Source organism: Dreissena polymorpha, chromosome 3 (assembly GCF_020536995.1).
Source record: "Dreissena polymorpha isolate Duluth1 chromosome 3, UMN_Dpol_1.0, whole genome shotgun sequence".
NCBI lineage: Eukaryota > Metazoa > Mollusca > Bivalvia > Myida > Dreissenidae > Dreissena > Dreissena polymorpha.
Genome location: NC_068357.1, coordinates 12,513,860 through 12,530,454, shown reverse-complemented (window position 1 = coordinate 12,530,454; position 16,595 = coordinate 12,513,860). Strand labels below are relative to the sequence as shown.

Genomic DNA, 16,595 nt, shown 5'->3' with positions numbered 1-16,595 from the left:
CGCCCCAGGTGGCCATGTTTTTAAAGCAACCAAAATCATTTTCAAACTCATCCAAGATATCATTGGGACAAATCTTCTGACCAAATTTCATGGTGATCGGAAAATAAATGTGACCTCTAGAGTGTTAACAAGGTTTTACCATAGCCATATAAGGAAAAATGCCCCACCCCGTGGTGGCCATGTTTTTCAACCAACCGGCATCATTTTTGAACTCGTCCAAGATATTATTGGGATGAATCTTCTGACCAAGTTTCATGAAAATCGGACTATAAATGTGGCCTCTAGAGTATTAACAAGATTTTGCTATAGCAATATATATCCATATAAGGAATAAGAGGGCCTGAAAGGCCCAAAGTCGCTCACCTGAGATAACAACATACTATTGGGACAAAACTTCTGACCAAGTTTCATGAAGATTGAAAATAAATGTGGCCTCTAGAGTGTTAACAAGGTTTTACTATAGCCATATGAGGAAAAATGCCCAGCCCCCTGGCAGCCATGTTTTTCAACCAACCGGCATCATTTTTTAATTTGTCCGAGATACTATAGGGATGACCAAGTTTCATGAAGATAGGACAGTAAATGTGGCCTCTAGAGTGTTAACACGATTTTACTATAGCCATATAAGGAAAAATGCCCCGCCCCTTGGAAGCAATGTTTTTCAAGCAAACATAATTATTTTCGAATTCATCCAAGGTATCATTGAGACCAATCTTCTGACCAAATTTCATGAAGATTGGACAATAAATGTGGCTGCTAGAGTGTTAACAAGGTTTAACTATAGCCATATATAGCCATATAAGGAAAAATGCCTCGCCCCTGGTGGCCATGTTTTTAAAGCAACCAAAACCATTTTCGAACTCATCTAAGATACCATTGGGACAAATCTTCTGACCAAGTTTCATGATGATTGGAAAATAAATGTGGTCTCTAGAGTGTTAACAAGGTTTAACTATAGCCATTTAAGGAAAAATGCCCCGCCCCCTGGCTGCCATGTTTTTCAACCAACCGGCATCATTTTCGAACTCGTCCACGATATTATTGGGATGAATCTTCTGACCAAGTTTCATGAAGATCAGAAAATAAATGTGGCCTCTAGAGTGTTAACAAGATTTTACTATAGCCATATAAGGAAAAATGCCCCGCCCCTTGGCAGCCATGTTTTTCAAGCAAACGTAACCATTTTCGAACTCATTCAAGATATCATTGAGACCAATCTTCTGACCAAATTTCATGAAGATTGGACAATAAATGTGGCCTCTAGAGAGTAACAAGGCAAATGTTGACGGCGCACGACGGACGACGCACAAAAAGCGATCACAAAAGCTCACCATGAGCACGTTGTGCTCAGGTGAGTTAAAAATAAATAAATAAGTGGAGGGTAATTGTGTTCATGCATTGCAATTCTCCTCATACGTATCTTTGCATTAAGAAAGTTAAATCTTGAAATCTTATAGCGTATCTGAGATATAGCTCTGAAAACTATCATCATAGAAACAACAACAAAGTGAAGGGTTATGGTTCTTGAGCAAGGTAATTCTCCTGATTGATATCTATACTTCCATGAAGTTTCATGTTGAAATTTTGTATCATATCTGAGATATAGCCATGAAATGTTACATCATACAAAAACAACAACAAAATGGTTTTTTATTTAAGAAAGTACAAGTTATGGTTCTTGTGCATGGCATTTCTTCTCATTGATTTCTACATACCCATGAAGTTTCATGTTGAATTCTTGTACACAGTATCTGACAAATAACCTTGAGAAGTTACATCATATGAAAACAACAAATGGCAATAACTCTTATTTAATCAAGTGTAGGGTTATGGTTCTTGTGCATGGCACTTCTCCACATTGATATCTAAACAGAAGGGTTTAAATGCATTTATTGGCAAATGACCACACAACTTGCATATTTATGAATGAATGAGCTCAGAATTCATAATTCCAATCCGTTTATAACGCTGTCTTGTGACTTGGACCCAGTCATCCACGTTATATTTGAGTTACAGTGTACACCCATGAAGTTTCATGTTGATGTCTCATATAGTTTCTGAGATAAAGCCCTGAAAAGTTTGTGACAGATGGACGAACAGACTGATGGACTGACCGACATGGCCAAATCTATTTCCCTCCATCTTGGGAAGGGATAATAACAATATAATAATATTGCATACTTATTTTACTGTAAGATACATCACCACAACATACAATTGTTTTTTTCCTGTTTTCTATTTCAAACAATTTTGGATGATCCCAATGACTGCAAACTAGTGGTCTTGAACTGTATAATAAAACTTCAAAACATATTAAAAAAATATGTTAATGTGAAATATAACATATAGTAAACATATACAAACCTTTTTTCTGCTGTAGGTTTTGAAAAACTTGTCATTATTGTCCACTTTTGAAGGAACTCCTTAAACTGACCAATCACTGACAAGTACCTCTGATTTGCTGTGTCACATGACAGGAAATTGGCAACAGCACCCATAATGCTCATACAGCTTAATTGTTGCAACTTTCTGTGCAATGTTAAACTCTGGAATGGCAAAAAATAATTAATTTGTTTGGAATAGTAACAAGATTCAACACAGGCTTCAAAACTAGTCTGAAACACTGTAAATTTTCAACAGGGCTTGCACCAATTCTCTATTGTCAATGTAAATGGGACTTGATAAGCCTCATTGTAAATTTTAAATACTGCAAACATAAATTGCATCATTAATAAGTCATTGCAAAACATGTGTGATAAAAATGGAACATTAACTTGACATTAATTTTAAAGTAATATTTGTGAAGAAAAATAAAACTAACAGCATCATATTGTACTTTGTTTATCAGAAAACAAGGGCTGTTTGTAAAACATGCATGCATCCCATATGGGCTCTCCGTTGTAGTGACAGCCATTGTGTGAATATGTTTTTTGTCACTGTGACCTTGACCTTTGACCTAGTGACCTGAAAATCAATAGGGGTCATCTGCCAGTCATGATCAATGTACCTATGAAGTTTCATGATCGTAGCCATTAGCGTTCTTGAGTTATCATCCAGAAACCATTTTCCTATTTCAGGTCACCGTGACCTTTACCTTTGATATAGTGACCTGAAAATCAATAGGGGTCAACTGCGAGTCATGATCAATCTACCTATCAAGTTTCATGATCCTAGGCATAAGCGTTCTTGAGTTATCATCCGGAAACCATTTTACTATTTCGGGTCACCGTGACCTTGACCTTTGACCTAGTGACCTGAAAATCAATAGGGGTCAACTTTGAGTCATGATCAATCTACCTATCAAGTTTCATGATCCTAGACATAAGCTTTCTTGAGTTATCATCCGGAAACCATTTTACTTTTTCGGGTCACTGTTACCTTGACCTTTGACCTAGTGACCTGAAAATCAATAGGGGTCATCTGTGAGTCATTTTCAATCTACCTATCAAGTTTCATGATCCTAGGCCTAAGCGTTCTTGAGTTATCCGGAAACCATTTTACTATTTCGGGTCACTGTGACCTTGACCTTTGACCTAGTGATCGAAAATCAATAGAAGTCATCTGCGAGTCATGATCAATCTACCTATTAAGTTTCATGATCCTAGGCCTAAGCGTTCTTGAGTTATCATCCGGAAACCATTTTACTATTTCGGGTCACCGTGACGTAGACCTTTGACCTAGTGACCTCAAAATCAATAGGGGTCATCTGCGAGTCATGATCAATGTACCTATGAAGTTTCATGATCCTAGGCCCAAGCGTTCTTGAGTTATCATCCAGAAACCACCTGGTGGACGGACCGACAGACCGACATGTGCAAAGCAATATACCCCCTCTTCTTCGAAGGGGAGCATAACAACAACACAGAAACAAGTCCATTAGGGTACACAATGATACCTGTTCCACTGCCAATCTTGACAGGCAAGTTGTGCATGTGTTTACAAGGTTTGTAAACTTCACTGGCGACAGAGTAGCTGCCCTTGCTACCATATCAATACTGTCCATATAGAGGTCCAACAAAGGGACGTCATCCATCTAGGGGAATAAAGCATATTTTATCAAGGATTGCTTGATCACACAGAGTAATGAAGACCACTAATGTTGGAATAACAGTTTTAATTTTGTTGATATGAAAAACAAAGTCATCATTGCATTGTTTTTAATTTGTTGCAAATGAGAAACAAAATCAACATTGAAGTTGGTTTTAATTTTGATGATAATAAAACACAAACAATTTACAAACAAGAGGGATATGAATCATGGTCCACAGTTTGTAAACAGGCTGCACTCTTCTGCAATTTAATAAATTGTATACTTTACCCATAAAAGCTTGACTGTTTTTTTTCCCCAGATTCTCACTGGATTTTTTTCCCGTGTTAAATTGTATTTCCAATTATGCCATGTGCATAAAATGTAAGAATTGGTGCTCCTTTAAAAACATGCTCAAACTTAATAGTGAGAACACATCCATAATATCATCCATGGTTGGCGAAATCTCAAAAAAAAATACTTGTCCACGGACAACCATTTAGGAAATTTAACTTACCCGTTGCTGAACTACACTTGTCCGTTAATGTTTATATAAATTATAAACGCATTTATTGATAAATGTTAAATAATGTGGAATATATCAAAATGAGTATGATTTGCTTGTTTTGTTTATAATTGTATTTCAATGGTACATTCATTATAGCAGTATATTATTAACAATATAAAGACTTTCTCAAACTTTAAATCTTGCGAAGCTAGTGTTGTTAAAACATGTGCTGAACATAAGTACATTGTAATCTTAACAAAGTAAACTAGTCCAATATGTGGACCTCATCAGACTGAGGCTCTGCTACTGGTAGCAATTTGATTATATAAACTGGTAACCATTGAAAATCGGTTACCAAGTTTCTTGAAAAGTTCTGGTGCGTTTACTTAGATCATATTTTTTATCATGATCTTTCTTAGTTTTTTGGGAGGTGGGCTGCTCATAGCTTCGGGTTTCTGCTCCGTTGTTGAAGATTAAAAAACAAGATGTGTTTGTGAAACACAATGTCCCCCTATATGATGTTTGACCTTGAAGGATGACCTTGACCTTGTGAAGGATGACCTTGACCTCTCACCACTCAAAATGTGCAGCTCCATGAGATACACATGCATGCCAAATATCAAGTTGCTATCTTCAATACTGCATAAGTATTCATAAAATAAGCAATTTGGGCCACATATATTTGACCTCTGACCTTGAAGGATGACCTTGACCTTTCACCACTCAAAATGTGCAGCTCCATGAGATGCACATGCATGCCAAATATCAAGTTTCTATATTCAATATTGCAAAAGTATTTATAAAATAAGCGATTTGGGCCACATATATTTGACCTCTGACCTTGAAGGATGACCTTGACCTTTCACCACTCAAAATGTGCAGCTCCATGAGATACACATGCATGCCAAATATCAAGTTGCTATCTTCAATATTGCAAAAGTACTCTTAAAATGAGCGATTTTGGCCACATATATTTGACCTCTGACCTTGAAGGATGACCTTGACCTTGACCTTTCACCACTCAAAATGTGCAGCTCAATGAGATACACTTGCATGCCAAATATCAAGTTGCTATCTTGAATATTAAAATACTGCAAAAGTGTACATTAAATTAGCGATTTTGACCCATATATTTGACCTTTGACCTTTAAGGATGGCCTTGAGCTTTCACCACTCAAAATGTGCAGCTCCATGAGATACATATGCATGCCAAATATCAAGTTGCTATCTTCAATATTGCAAAAGTTATTGCAAATGTTAAAGTTGGCGCAAACAGACAGACAGACAGACAGACATACAGACAGACAGACAGACAGACAGACAGACAGACAGACAGACAGACAGACAGACAGACAGACAGACAGACAGACAGACAGACAGACAGACAGACCAACCAACAGACAGACCAACCAACAGACAGGGCAAAAACAATATGTCCCCCATAGTGGGGGACATAAAAAGTTTCATCTTTACCATTAAAGTCGTCTTAAATAACAAGGTAGACCGTGTTTTGATTTTCTTAGATTGATACTTTTTATTTCCGTCTGATTGTAAAAATAAAGAAACCAGTCTGTACACTGTCTAACAGTCGGGCCGAATGTTGAAAATGCGGCATGCTCCCGGTCTCATATAGAATAAGGGAGATCACTGCGCAGGAAAGTGCACGTATTTTAGCTTGATTGCTCCGCAGATAGCACTGACAATGTAATCGCATGTCAACATCCGGTTTTGTAAAACTTAATTACGGCTTTAATACAATGTATTTTTGTATACCTGGACGCGACTTTTAAAAAACGTGTTGTCCACGGACAACTTAATTGAAAAAAGTTAGTTGTCAGACAATAAAATGTACGACTCGGGCAACTCAGCGGTTGATTTCGCCACCCCTGCCATCTACCTCTTTCAAGTCCTCCAAAGTTCGTCTGCTGATATACACCAGCAGTTCATCTCGACAAGTTGTGACAGTGTCCTGAATCACCAAGGATGCCGGATCCATCTTGTCCATTCCTAAAATGGTCAGAATTGTGATAATGTGCTTGAAATTGATAGGATAGCAGAGTATGGGCTGAATGACTTAAACAAAATCTCAATCTCAAATAAGTCTAAATTGAAATTATTGACAAATCACAATGTTTGTTTCATATGCATCAAAATATTGACAATTGTAAATGCTGGTTACTTATCAGCATTGGTTTTTATTGGTAAATTTTTTGTGATTAAGACTAAGGTTCAGTTTTAAATGAACAGTAGTGGGAAAACGTCTCAACAATATAGAAACAAAAAAAAGAATAAAGAAACAGAACACACATTGAAGCAGTTAAATGAATTTAAAAATATAAAGATTCTTCAGATTAACTAAAAAGCGAAATTTTAGTTGTTTTTTCTATGTGAAATTCAATGATTGCTTTCATTTCAAACATGCAAAATACTTAATTGTGAAACATTTTTAACCTGTACAAAGAAATGCATTGTTTAACTACCCATACATGATATAGAGAATTATGCAAATGGATGACCATATTAAATACACATATTATCACCTTTGTCAAAACATTAGCTGTTCCTACAAATACAATTAAACCAAATGTATTCCAAAAATGAATACTTGTAAAGAGGAATATATATACAATACAATGCAAATATGAACTACATTGCTTTGTGTAAACTGCTTTTTGTACCAATAAGACCCATTTCCAGTCTAAGCAAGTGAAGTAACAAGATGGCCTTGTCCGCCTTGTGTTGAGACATGTACACATGGTTGTTGATGGCGTTTACAATCCCTGCAATCTTCTGGCAGGCCTGCCTCAGGGTGGCACAGGGGCATTCATCTCTGAGTTTGGTTGCCATAGATTCGTTGGCAGTGAGCATGAGTAACCTAGCAACCGTTAGTGCAGGTATGTGGTCAGCAGAGCTATATCTGGAATCTAAAGTAAGAAAACTAATCCTATTTATTGTATGATTTCCATGATTTATACAAAATGTTCTGTAATTTATTGTGGGTATTATTTTGAAGGTCTGATGTTATTTGTATCTGCACTAACTTACATAATAAATATTTTTCAATGAATACAGTTTAACCACTTCAGGAAGTGCAGATGCAACTAATGATGTATTTATTATACGAGTCCCGTTTTTAGAAAACTGGACATAATGCATGTGCGTAAAGTGTCGTCCCAGATTAGCCTGTGCAGTCCGCACAGGCTAATCAGGGACGACACTTTCCGCTTTTACTAGATTTTCAGTAAAAAGGGACTTCCTTTAAAAGAAAAATACCATTAAAGCGGAAAGTTTCGTCCCTGATTAGCCTGTGCGGACTGCCAAGGCTAATCTGGGACGACACTTTACGCACATGCATTATGCCCGGTTTTCTCAGAACACTACTCATATATATATGCCCACCTAGTTCAGTGTCCAGATATTTGGTCAGCCCCTGTTCCAAGATTGCCTTTACTCCTGGACCAGTCCAGCTGGAGGCGGGGCCAATGTCTGTACCCATTGCTTCATAGGCCACACCCTTGGAGTTGGGGTCAGAGATTTCCTCCCCTGCCAAGAAGTCCACAGTCTCCTGCCAAATCTTTGTGCCCTTGAGGAAGCATTCATCTCGCTTCACCAGTGTTAGAATCTGAAGAAAGTCTTCTAAAGGCACCTTGTTCTGTGATGGAAGAAAATCATTTGTTATCATTTGGAAACAGCTAATAAAAAAATAATTCAACCTCTCTGTTTTCATTCAAAAAATATAATTAAAAAAGATCAAGTAGTTTACAACTATCTGTAAGGCAATCCTGGTTTTCAAAACATGGAAGGAGTCAGGTGAATCCAGATCATTAAATTCTCACATAAATAAATAGCAATGTAATGTTTTTTATTAAATAAATGAATATGTAAAACTAGCGATTACAAGGTGATTCGGATCAATTCTGAGATGCAGCACATTCCAGCAATGACCTACTTTATCAATTCTGAGATGCAGCACATTCCAGCAATGACCTACTTTATCAATCAGCTTCAGCAGGATTCGGACTGTATAGACTTGAATGATTCCTCTGAAATAGGTTTCCACAGCAACCAGATATCCTGTGAGAAGCTTCCTTAAACAAGAAATGTTCAGCTGATTTCAAAATGACATAGATTTTATAAAATTACAATTTGTATTGGCAAGTTTATGCAAATGTTGGGGTACAGACATTAGCCCTCAAGGACATTAGCCCCTAGGACATTAGCCCCTAGCACATTAGCCCCTAGGACATTAGCCCCTAGGACATTAGCCCCTAGGACATTAGCCCCTAGGACATTAGCCCCTAGGACATTAGCCCCTAGGACATTAGCCCTCTAGGACAAAAGCCCTCTAGGACATTAGCCCCTAGGACATTAGCCCCTAGGACAAAAGCCCCTTCAAAAAGTGCATGCTAGGACATTAGCCCCCAGGTTTTACATGTAAAACGTTCAACATTTTTTTATTTAAAGTAAGCATTTTTATTCCATTTCTTTAATTTCATATGTAAATACAAACAATATATAGCTTGTACCACACGCGTACATTTCAGTGATTTTTTTACAATTTCTTTACTATTTTTTTCTTTGAACTCTATTTATTTTGCAAACATTTTGCTATCTGACACCATCCAGAAGTCTAAAATTACCTTACAATTAGATACATAAGTAACATATTGTGTTGTTGTTGCTGTTTTAGAAAAAATAACCCATTAAAAAAGTTCCATTAATTAAAAAAAAAGATGAAATTAAATACCTAACAAGAGCACCGCCTTGCGGGTGCAGACCGCTCATCTATTTTCTTTTTAAAGGTGAAGGGACTCTCATTTTCAATCACAAAGGAGGGAGGGGTGGAGTGAAGAGGGATGCATTGTGTGGGGGTGTGGACATTTATTACATTATCTTCCAAAAATGCGAAAAAAGGGAAAAAAAAATCGGGGGGGGGGGGGGGGGGGGGGGGGGGAAATTCTTGGGTGCGATGGTTGGACGGTATTTCAAACATAAAATAATAAAAATAAATATTTGTGTTTTTTAACCGTTTCAAAAAAAATTGAGGGGGGATGAGGTGGGGGGGGGGGGTATAGTGTGAGGGTGGGGGGGGAGGGAAATTTGTGAGTTGATCTTAAAAAAAAAAAAAAAAAAATTAGGGGGGGGGGGGATTCGGGTGGGGTGAGGGGGGTGGGGGGGATTCTTGGGTGTGATGGTTGGACGGTATTTCAAACATGAAATAATAAAAATAAATAGTTTTGTTTTTTAACCGTTTATATGTGTATAGTGTGAGGGTGTGGTGGTCATTTGTGAGATGATCTTAAAAACAAAAAAAAATAAAAAAAAATTTTTAAATAGGGAAGGGGGGGGGGATTCGGGGGGGGGGGGGGGGGGGGGGGGATTCGGGGGGGGGGGGGAAGGGGGGGGGCGATGGTTTGGGTGGAGTCTATTGTGGTATGTCAGGTAAGAGTCGTTTTGTCAAAGTATCAATCAAATCTAATCATAAATAAAGAAGTTATGGCAATTTTAGCAAAATTTAATAATTTGACCTTGAGAGTCAAGGTCATTCAAAGGTCAAGGTAAAATTCAACTTGCCAGCTACAGTAACCTCATGATAGCATGAAAGTATTTAAGTTTGAAAGCAATAGCATTGATACTTAAGAAGTAAAGTGGATCGAAACACAAAATTTAACCATATATTCAAAGTTACTAAGTCAAAAAAGGGCCATAATTCCGTAAAAATGACATCCAGAGTTATGCAACTTGTCCTTTTACTGTACCCTTATGATAGTTTGTGAGTGTTCCAAGTATGAAAGCAATATCTATGATACTTAAGGGGACCAAAACACAAAACTTAACCAAACTTTCAATTTTCTAAGTATAAAGGGCCCATAATTCCGTCCAAATGCCAGTCAGAGTTACATAACTTTGCCTGCACAGTCCCCTTACGATAGTTAATAAGTATTGCAAGTATGAAAGCAATAGCTTTGATACTGTAGGAATAAAGTGGACCTTAACACAAAACATAACCAAATTTTCAATTTTCTAAGTATAAAAAGGGCACATAATTCTGTCAAAATGCCAGTCAGAGTTACATTACTTTGCCTGCACAGTCCCCTTATGATAGTTAGTAAGTGTTGCAAGTATGAAAGCAATAGCTTTGATACTGAAGGAATAAAATGGACCTAAACACAAAACTTAACCAAACTTTCAATTTTCTAAGTATAAAGGGCCCATAATTCCGTCCAAATGCCAGTCAGAGTTACATAACTTTGCCTGCACAGTCCCCTTACGATAGTTAATAAGTATTGCAAGTATGAAAGCAATAGCTTTGATACTGTAGGAATAAAGTGGACCTTAACACAAAACATAACCAAATTTTCAATTTTCTAAGTATAAAAAGGGCACATAATTCTGTCAAAATGCACGCCAGAGTTATCTAACTTTGCCTGCCCAGTCCCCTCATGATAGTAAGTAAGTGTACCAAGTTTGAATGCAATAGCATTGATACTTTCTGAGAAAAGTGGACCTAAACGTAAAACTTAACCGGACGCCGACGCCGACACAGACTCCAAGGTGATGACAATAGCTCATAATTTTTTTTCAAAAAATAGATGAGCTAAAAATGAATGTATAAGAATGTAGGGGCTAATGTCCTAAGGGGCAAATGTCCTATGGGGCTAATGTCCAAAGGGGCTAATGTCCTAGGGGCTTTTGTCCTATGGGCTAATGTCCCAGAGGGCTAATGTCCTACACTCACAAATGTCAAATCATAAGACTCTAACATCCTATACAACACATTTTTACAAACAATAATCTAATTTGTGCGTCATATTTTTATTTGCATTCTGACTGCATTTGGTTTATATGCAAAACAGTCTTTGTACCCACAAATTCAAACTTATTACTTACATTCAAGTTAAGCAAAAATAAACTTGATGAGCAAGAATATGTGTGTTTTAAATTCTAAAACAACATTTCATATGCATATTCTAATGTTAGATCTCATAAACAATTCCATATTTTTCGTAGTGACACACATAGGCCCCTGCCACTAGGTGTTTAAAGAACAAATTCATATGAGCCTTGGTGTGGGAAAACAGGGTTTAATGCATGTGCTTATTTATAGAGTTTTCTCCCAGATTAGCCTATGTGGTCTGCACAGGCTCATCAGGGACAACACTTTATTTGCTACAGAGACATTTCCAAGTAGTGAGAAAAACGATAAAAGCGGAAGGTGTTGTCCATGATCAGCCAGTGTGGAATGCATATGCTTATCTGGGACTACACTGTACCCAGTGTAGAATGCATATGCTAATCTGGGACTACACTGTACCCTGATGCATTAAAGTCTGTTTTCCAGACCATTGCTCCAATTAAATTGTATGTATGCATTATGACCCCATATATCTAGTATAACAACATATATCCAGCAGTTCTGCTTACCTGGTGGCAAGGACAGTTGTTTTATCAAGGCAAGGTGCTGCTGGGAGACTGGCGAGCCCTCGACAGATGAACACCAGGGGGATGGGACCCCACTCCCCTTCACAGACATTCTGAATGGTCCTGCAGAAATAGGCACCTGCAATACAAGTACAAGATGTTAAGTATGGCAGAAATAGGCACCTGCAATACGGGTACAAGATGTTAAGTATGGCAGAAATAGGCACCTGAAATACATGTACAAGATGTTAAGTATGGCAGAAATAGGCACCTGCAATACAAGTACAAGATGTTAAGTATGGCAGAAATAGGCACCTGCAATACAGGTACAAGATGTTAAGTATGGTAGGAATAGGAGCCAAAAATACAGGTGTGACTAAAATATGTCATACCAAAAACATTTGCATAAAAATACAGGTACAAGATGTTAAGTATGGCAAAAAAAGTAACAAAAAATACAGGTGCAAGTCAAAAATGTTATGGCAAAAACTGTAGATGGAAATACAGGTACAAGCGTGTTTGGCAAATATAGATCACTAAGACACAAATTCAGGTGCAGGTATAATATACTAAAATATGTTAAGTCAAAAATTCGCAATCGAAATACAGGAACAAGCCACATATGTTATGGAAGGTACAAGTTAATCATGTTATGGCAACAATTGGAAACTAAAATACAGGTACAAGTCAATCATGTTAAGGCAGCAATATGCAATTAAAATACAGGTACAAGTCAAACATATTAGGGCAAAATAGGTAACTAAATACAGGTGTTAGTCAAACATGCTATTGCAAAAATGCAGGTAAAATATGGATGCAAGTCAAACATGTTATGGCAAAATTTCACAACTGAAAAACATGCACTAAACAAATATGTTATGGCAAAATTATGCACTTGGAATACAGGTAAAATTGACAATCAGACACATGCACCCCCACCCACCCAAATAAAATGCCACCTGTATGTTTTAGCCAAACCATACATATGTGCCTCCCTTAGCTTCCAGGGACATATGATGCTCCTCTTATTTATGATAAAGACACTGACCCGACCAAACACTGACCGTCTCAAAATACTGTTCATACAAACTAGTGGTATCATTAATTATCAAAGCAAAAGAACATCTTAAGGTAGCCTTGAATGTGCCAAAAAAAAAGAGTCTTTTATTAATAAATTGTTAAATGCAGGTATTATTCAAAACAAACTATTTTAAACAAACTATCATTTGTAAGAACCATTAAAAAAATGATTGCCTGAAATCTGAACCTATCACTATAATTCTGATTTGTGTGGTCAAAATATTCATCTGAAATTACATATCATATTTTTCGAAATGGTCTAGCAAATATATTGAAGCATCAAATACTGGTATCATTTACAATTGCACATGAAACATTGTTCTGATGCTGCGTTGTGCAGCAAGCATACTTTAAAATATGGATAGTCTCAACTTAGCTTTAAGTATCCAAATCATAAGTACTCATTCAAGTTTGATGGACACTGGCCAACAAGTCCCAAGAACTGTTCTTGCCAATCAAAACCATGCAGCCATCCAGAGCAACAATGAGAAACTAATTCACAGGGAGAGAGAATGCATCTCATTCACAGCCTTGTTTTCTATAAATATAATAAATAAACTTTAATTAATATATTACTTTTTCTTTGGATATATGCTTTTTTATAACCCTGAAAATGTATTGCCAAGCACATACATTACACAAAATTGTATTCTCACTGCAAGCCCACAACTGGCCCATCAAAGAAATTCACTAATTAACAACTAATCAGGATCAATCAGAATCAATCACTTTTAATCTAAACAAATTAACAAATGCAAAAAAAATCAGTTTGCAATGTTAGGTACCAGGTTTGCAGATCACTACAGACTGCCAAGTATCTGGGTTAAAGGTGTGAACAGCATTACCATTGTCAAAGACCACTTCAAAGATGACTACTTTGACAGTTTGGACACTTTTCTTATGCAATGTTGCATGTAAGGCAAAAAGCCATGGCAGACTTACCATAGCATTTCAGATCAACTGAGAAAAAATGCAGCACATATAAACTCCAGTATTTGATAGTTTGCCACAAACTCTTGACAGAATCTAGACAAGCATATGCATGCAATTATTTATTCAGTAAAAACTTAACATTTTTAAATTATCATTAAAAAAGGCTCATTGAAAAAAAAATTAATTTGTTCCAAAACTGACTGTTGTATAGTAAAGTAAGACAACTGAAAGATAGCTTGCATCCTACTCATAGTTGCAATCACAAGACAGCAACACTCGTGAATCATGCTGGACTTTATTGCGTCTGCTAAGAACCTTCGGAACCTTTTGGTTCTACACAACTGGGTAGCAGTACAGATCAGATTGCTGGGTAAGTCTGCAGTGGGAAATAGTGTTTTAAACAAATACACTGTCTTGTAAAATTCTGAAGTGTATAACCTGTTTTAAGTTTCAAAGATTCAAATACTTTTGACATGATAAATAACTCACAAAAGACTATATATTTTATGTTAAAATATAATGCTTGTAGCATTTTTGGCTGCAGTGTAATCTGTTTTCCACTATTAACCTTCCTTTAAACAATATTAAAATCATCATTTTCTAAAATGTTTAATACAAATTATTGGCATATATAGGATTGGTGAAAAACAACTGAATGTGTGTTTGACATATATCAGAGAGATATAACATCAGTATTTATCAAAACATTAGTATATCATAACTTAAAAACGCAATAGTTGACATGTATTCCTCTGTTTCAAAAGACAACCATGCAGAAGCCATTACTCGCAGGATTTTCAAACACGATCTCCAAAGGCACAGCTCAGACATGTCAACCAACTTCCTGCGACTCTCGTTAACCAATGGCGTCCGGGAAATGCTTGAACAACTAAGGAAAAGTGTAGTCAAGAAAGTACAAAAACTGGCCAGGGAGGTACTTATACACATGAACGATGAAGGCAGGTCGAGTCAAGAGCATATGACTGAGGACGACGAAGATGTTCCCACAATGCCCATGGATTCAGCTGCCGGGGAGTTCACCTCCATAACAGGGCTGACATTGCGTGGGGAATAAATATTGAGTGAGTCTGTTGGACTTATAAAACACATGGGGCTGGCATTGCCTGGGGAATAAATATTGAATGAGTCTGTTGGACTTTCAAAACACACGAGGCTGGCATTGCCTGGGGAATAAATATTGTGTGAGTCTGTTGGACTTTCAAAACACACAGGGCTGGCATTGCGTGGGGAATAAATTTTGAGTGAGTCTGTTGGACTTTCAAAACGAATGGCTTATTTCATCCAAAACAAGGACTGTAACTTATTACTTTATGTGTGAATTTCTCTGCATTATATTTGTGTAATTTTGACAGTGTTTAATCTAAGTAGTCTTAGTGTCACCAATAAAACGAAGAAAATGGAGTTAAAAATATATAATTCTATGGAGCAAAAGTGGAAAGTGATTTATTAATGCAATGTCTTGCTGATTATATATCGAGGGGTGAACGGAAGACTGTTGTAACTCATATTAAATAAAGAAGGAGATACTGCAGTTCTGTTCAGCCCTCGATACATTCCAAGCTGTTAATATATATGTATACATGTTTGCAAAATGTATGTACTTATGGTGCTATCATGGAATCTTATGCAATAATCATCATCATCATTCATTATCATCATTCATTTACATCATTCATTATCATCATTCATTATCAATCATGTGCTAATTTAAATTGGTCTAATTTGTATAATTATTATTTCTTGTTATATTTAAACAAGTAAGAATTTAAATGGAATCTTTTGCAATTGTCTATAACATTATGAGAATGTTCCATGAGTTTAATGATGCTGTAATAAAGAAACAAAATAAACAAAGATGAATGTTATAATTGTGCTTGATGACTACATACCCTGCCCATTAAAACCACATTAAATGTGCAATAAAATAAGAGTGATTTTTTTCTGAATTTTACTTGTAATAAAAGCTTATCTTTTTACTAATATCTACTTCAATAGAATAAAACTAACTAGAGCTTTGTCACAGACGTGACGTATACCCCCACATGCTGCATTGACACAGAATATTTTGCACGCTGTCTTCACAAAACAAGAGAAGCTAATTTATGGCGATTTTTAAGAATTATTATGCCATTATCATTTATGGCCATTTTGACCTTTGAACACTTGAATTCTTTCGCATGACACGCTGTCCAATGACTGTGAACAAAATTGATGTACAGTGTCATTTTGAAATCTCACAATGAATGGCATAGTTATGGCCCTGACAAGCTCATTTATGGCCATTTTTTGAAATTTGAACTCCAAGTGTGACCTTGACCTTGGAGATATCAAAGTAATTCTTTCGCATGACACACCGTCCAATGATTCTTAACAAATGTACCGAGTATTTTTAAAATCTCACTATGAATGACATAGTTATGGCCTGGAAAAGATCATTTATGGCCATTTTTGAACTTTGAACTCATAATGTGACCTTGACCATAAAGATATCGACGTAATTCTTTCGCACTACACACCGTCCAATGATGGTGAACAAATGTACCCAGTAATTAAAAAAAATCTCACACTGAATGACATAGTCATGGCCCGGACAAGATCATTTAT

At 36.6% G+C, this 16,595-nt stretch overlaps 1 protein-coding gene across 1 annotated transcript in view; it reads right to left on the bottom strand.

Moving 5' to 3' along the window:
- The window catches only part of LOC127873012 (probable methyltransferase TARBP1), a 71,592-nt gene that overhangs the window by 27,911 nt on the left and 27,086 nt on the right, over nucleotides 1-16,595 (bottom strand). The window contains exons 7-13 of the mRNA XM_052416547.1: nucleotides 11,961-12,096; nucleotides 8,527-8,623; nucleotides 7,935-8,187; nucleotides 7,214-7,459; nucleotides 6,433-6,542; nucleotides 3,896-4,033; nucleotides 2,365-2,546 (exon numbers count right to left, since the gene is read on the bottom strand). Of these exons, the coding sequence (XP_052272507.1) occupies nucleotides 2,365-2,546; nucleotides 3,896-4,033; nucleotides 6,433-6,542; nucleotides 7,214-7,459; nucleotides 7,935-8,187; nucleotides 8,527-8,623; nucleotides 11,961-12,096 (1,162 nt within the window). The remainder of the gene's footprint in view (nucleotides 1-2,364; nucleotides 2,547-3,895; nucleotides 4,034-6,432; nucleotides 6,543-7,213; nucleotides 7,460-7,934; nucleotides 8,188-8,526; nucleotides 8,624-11,960; nucleotides 12,097-16,595) is intronic.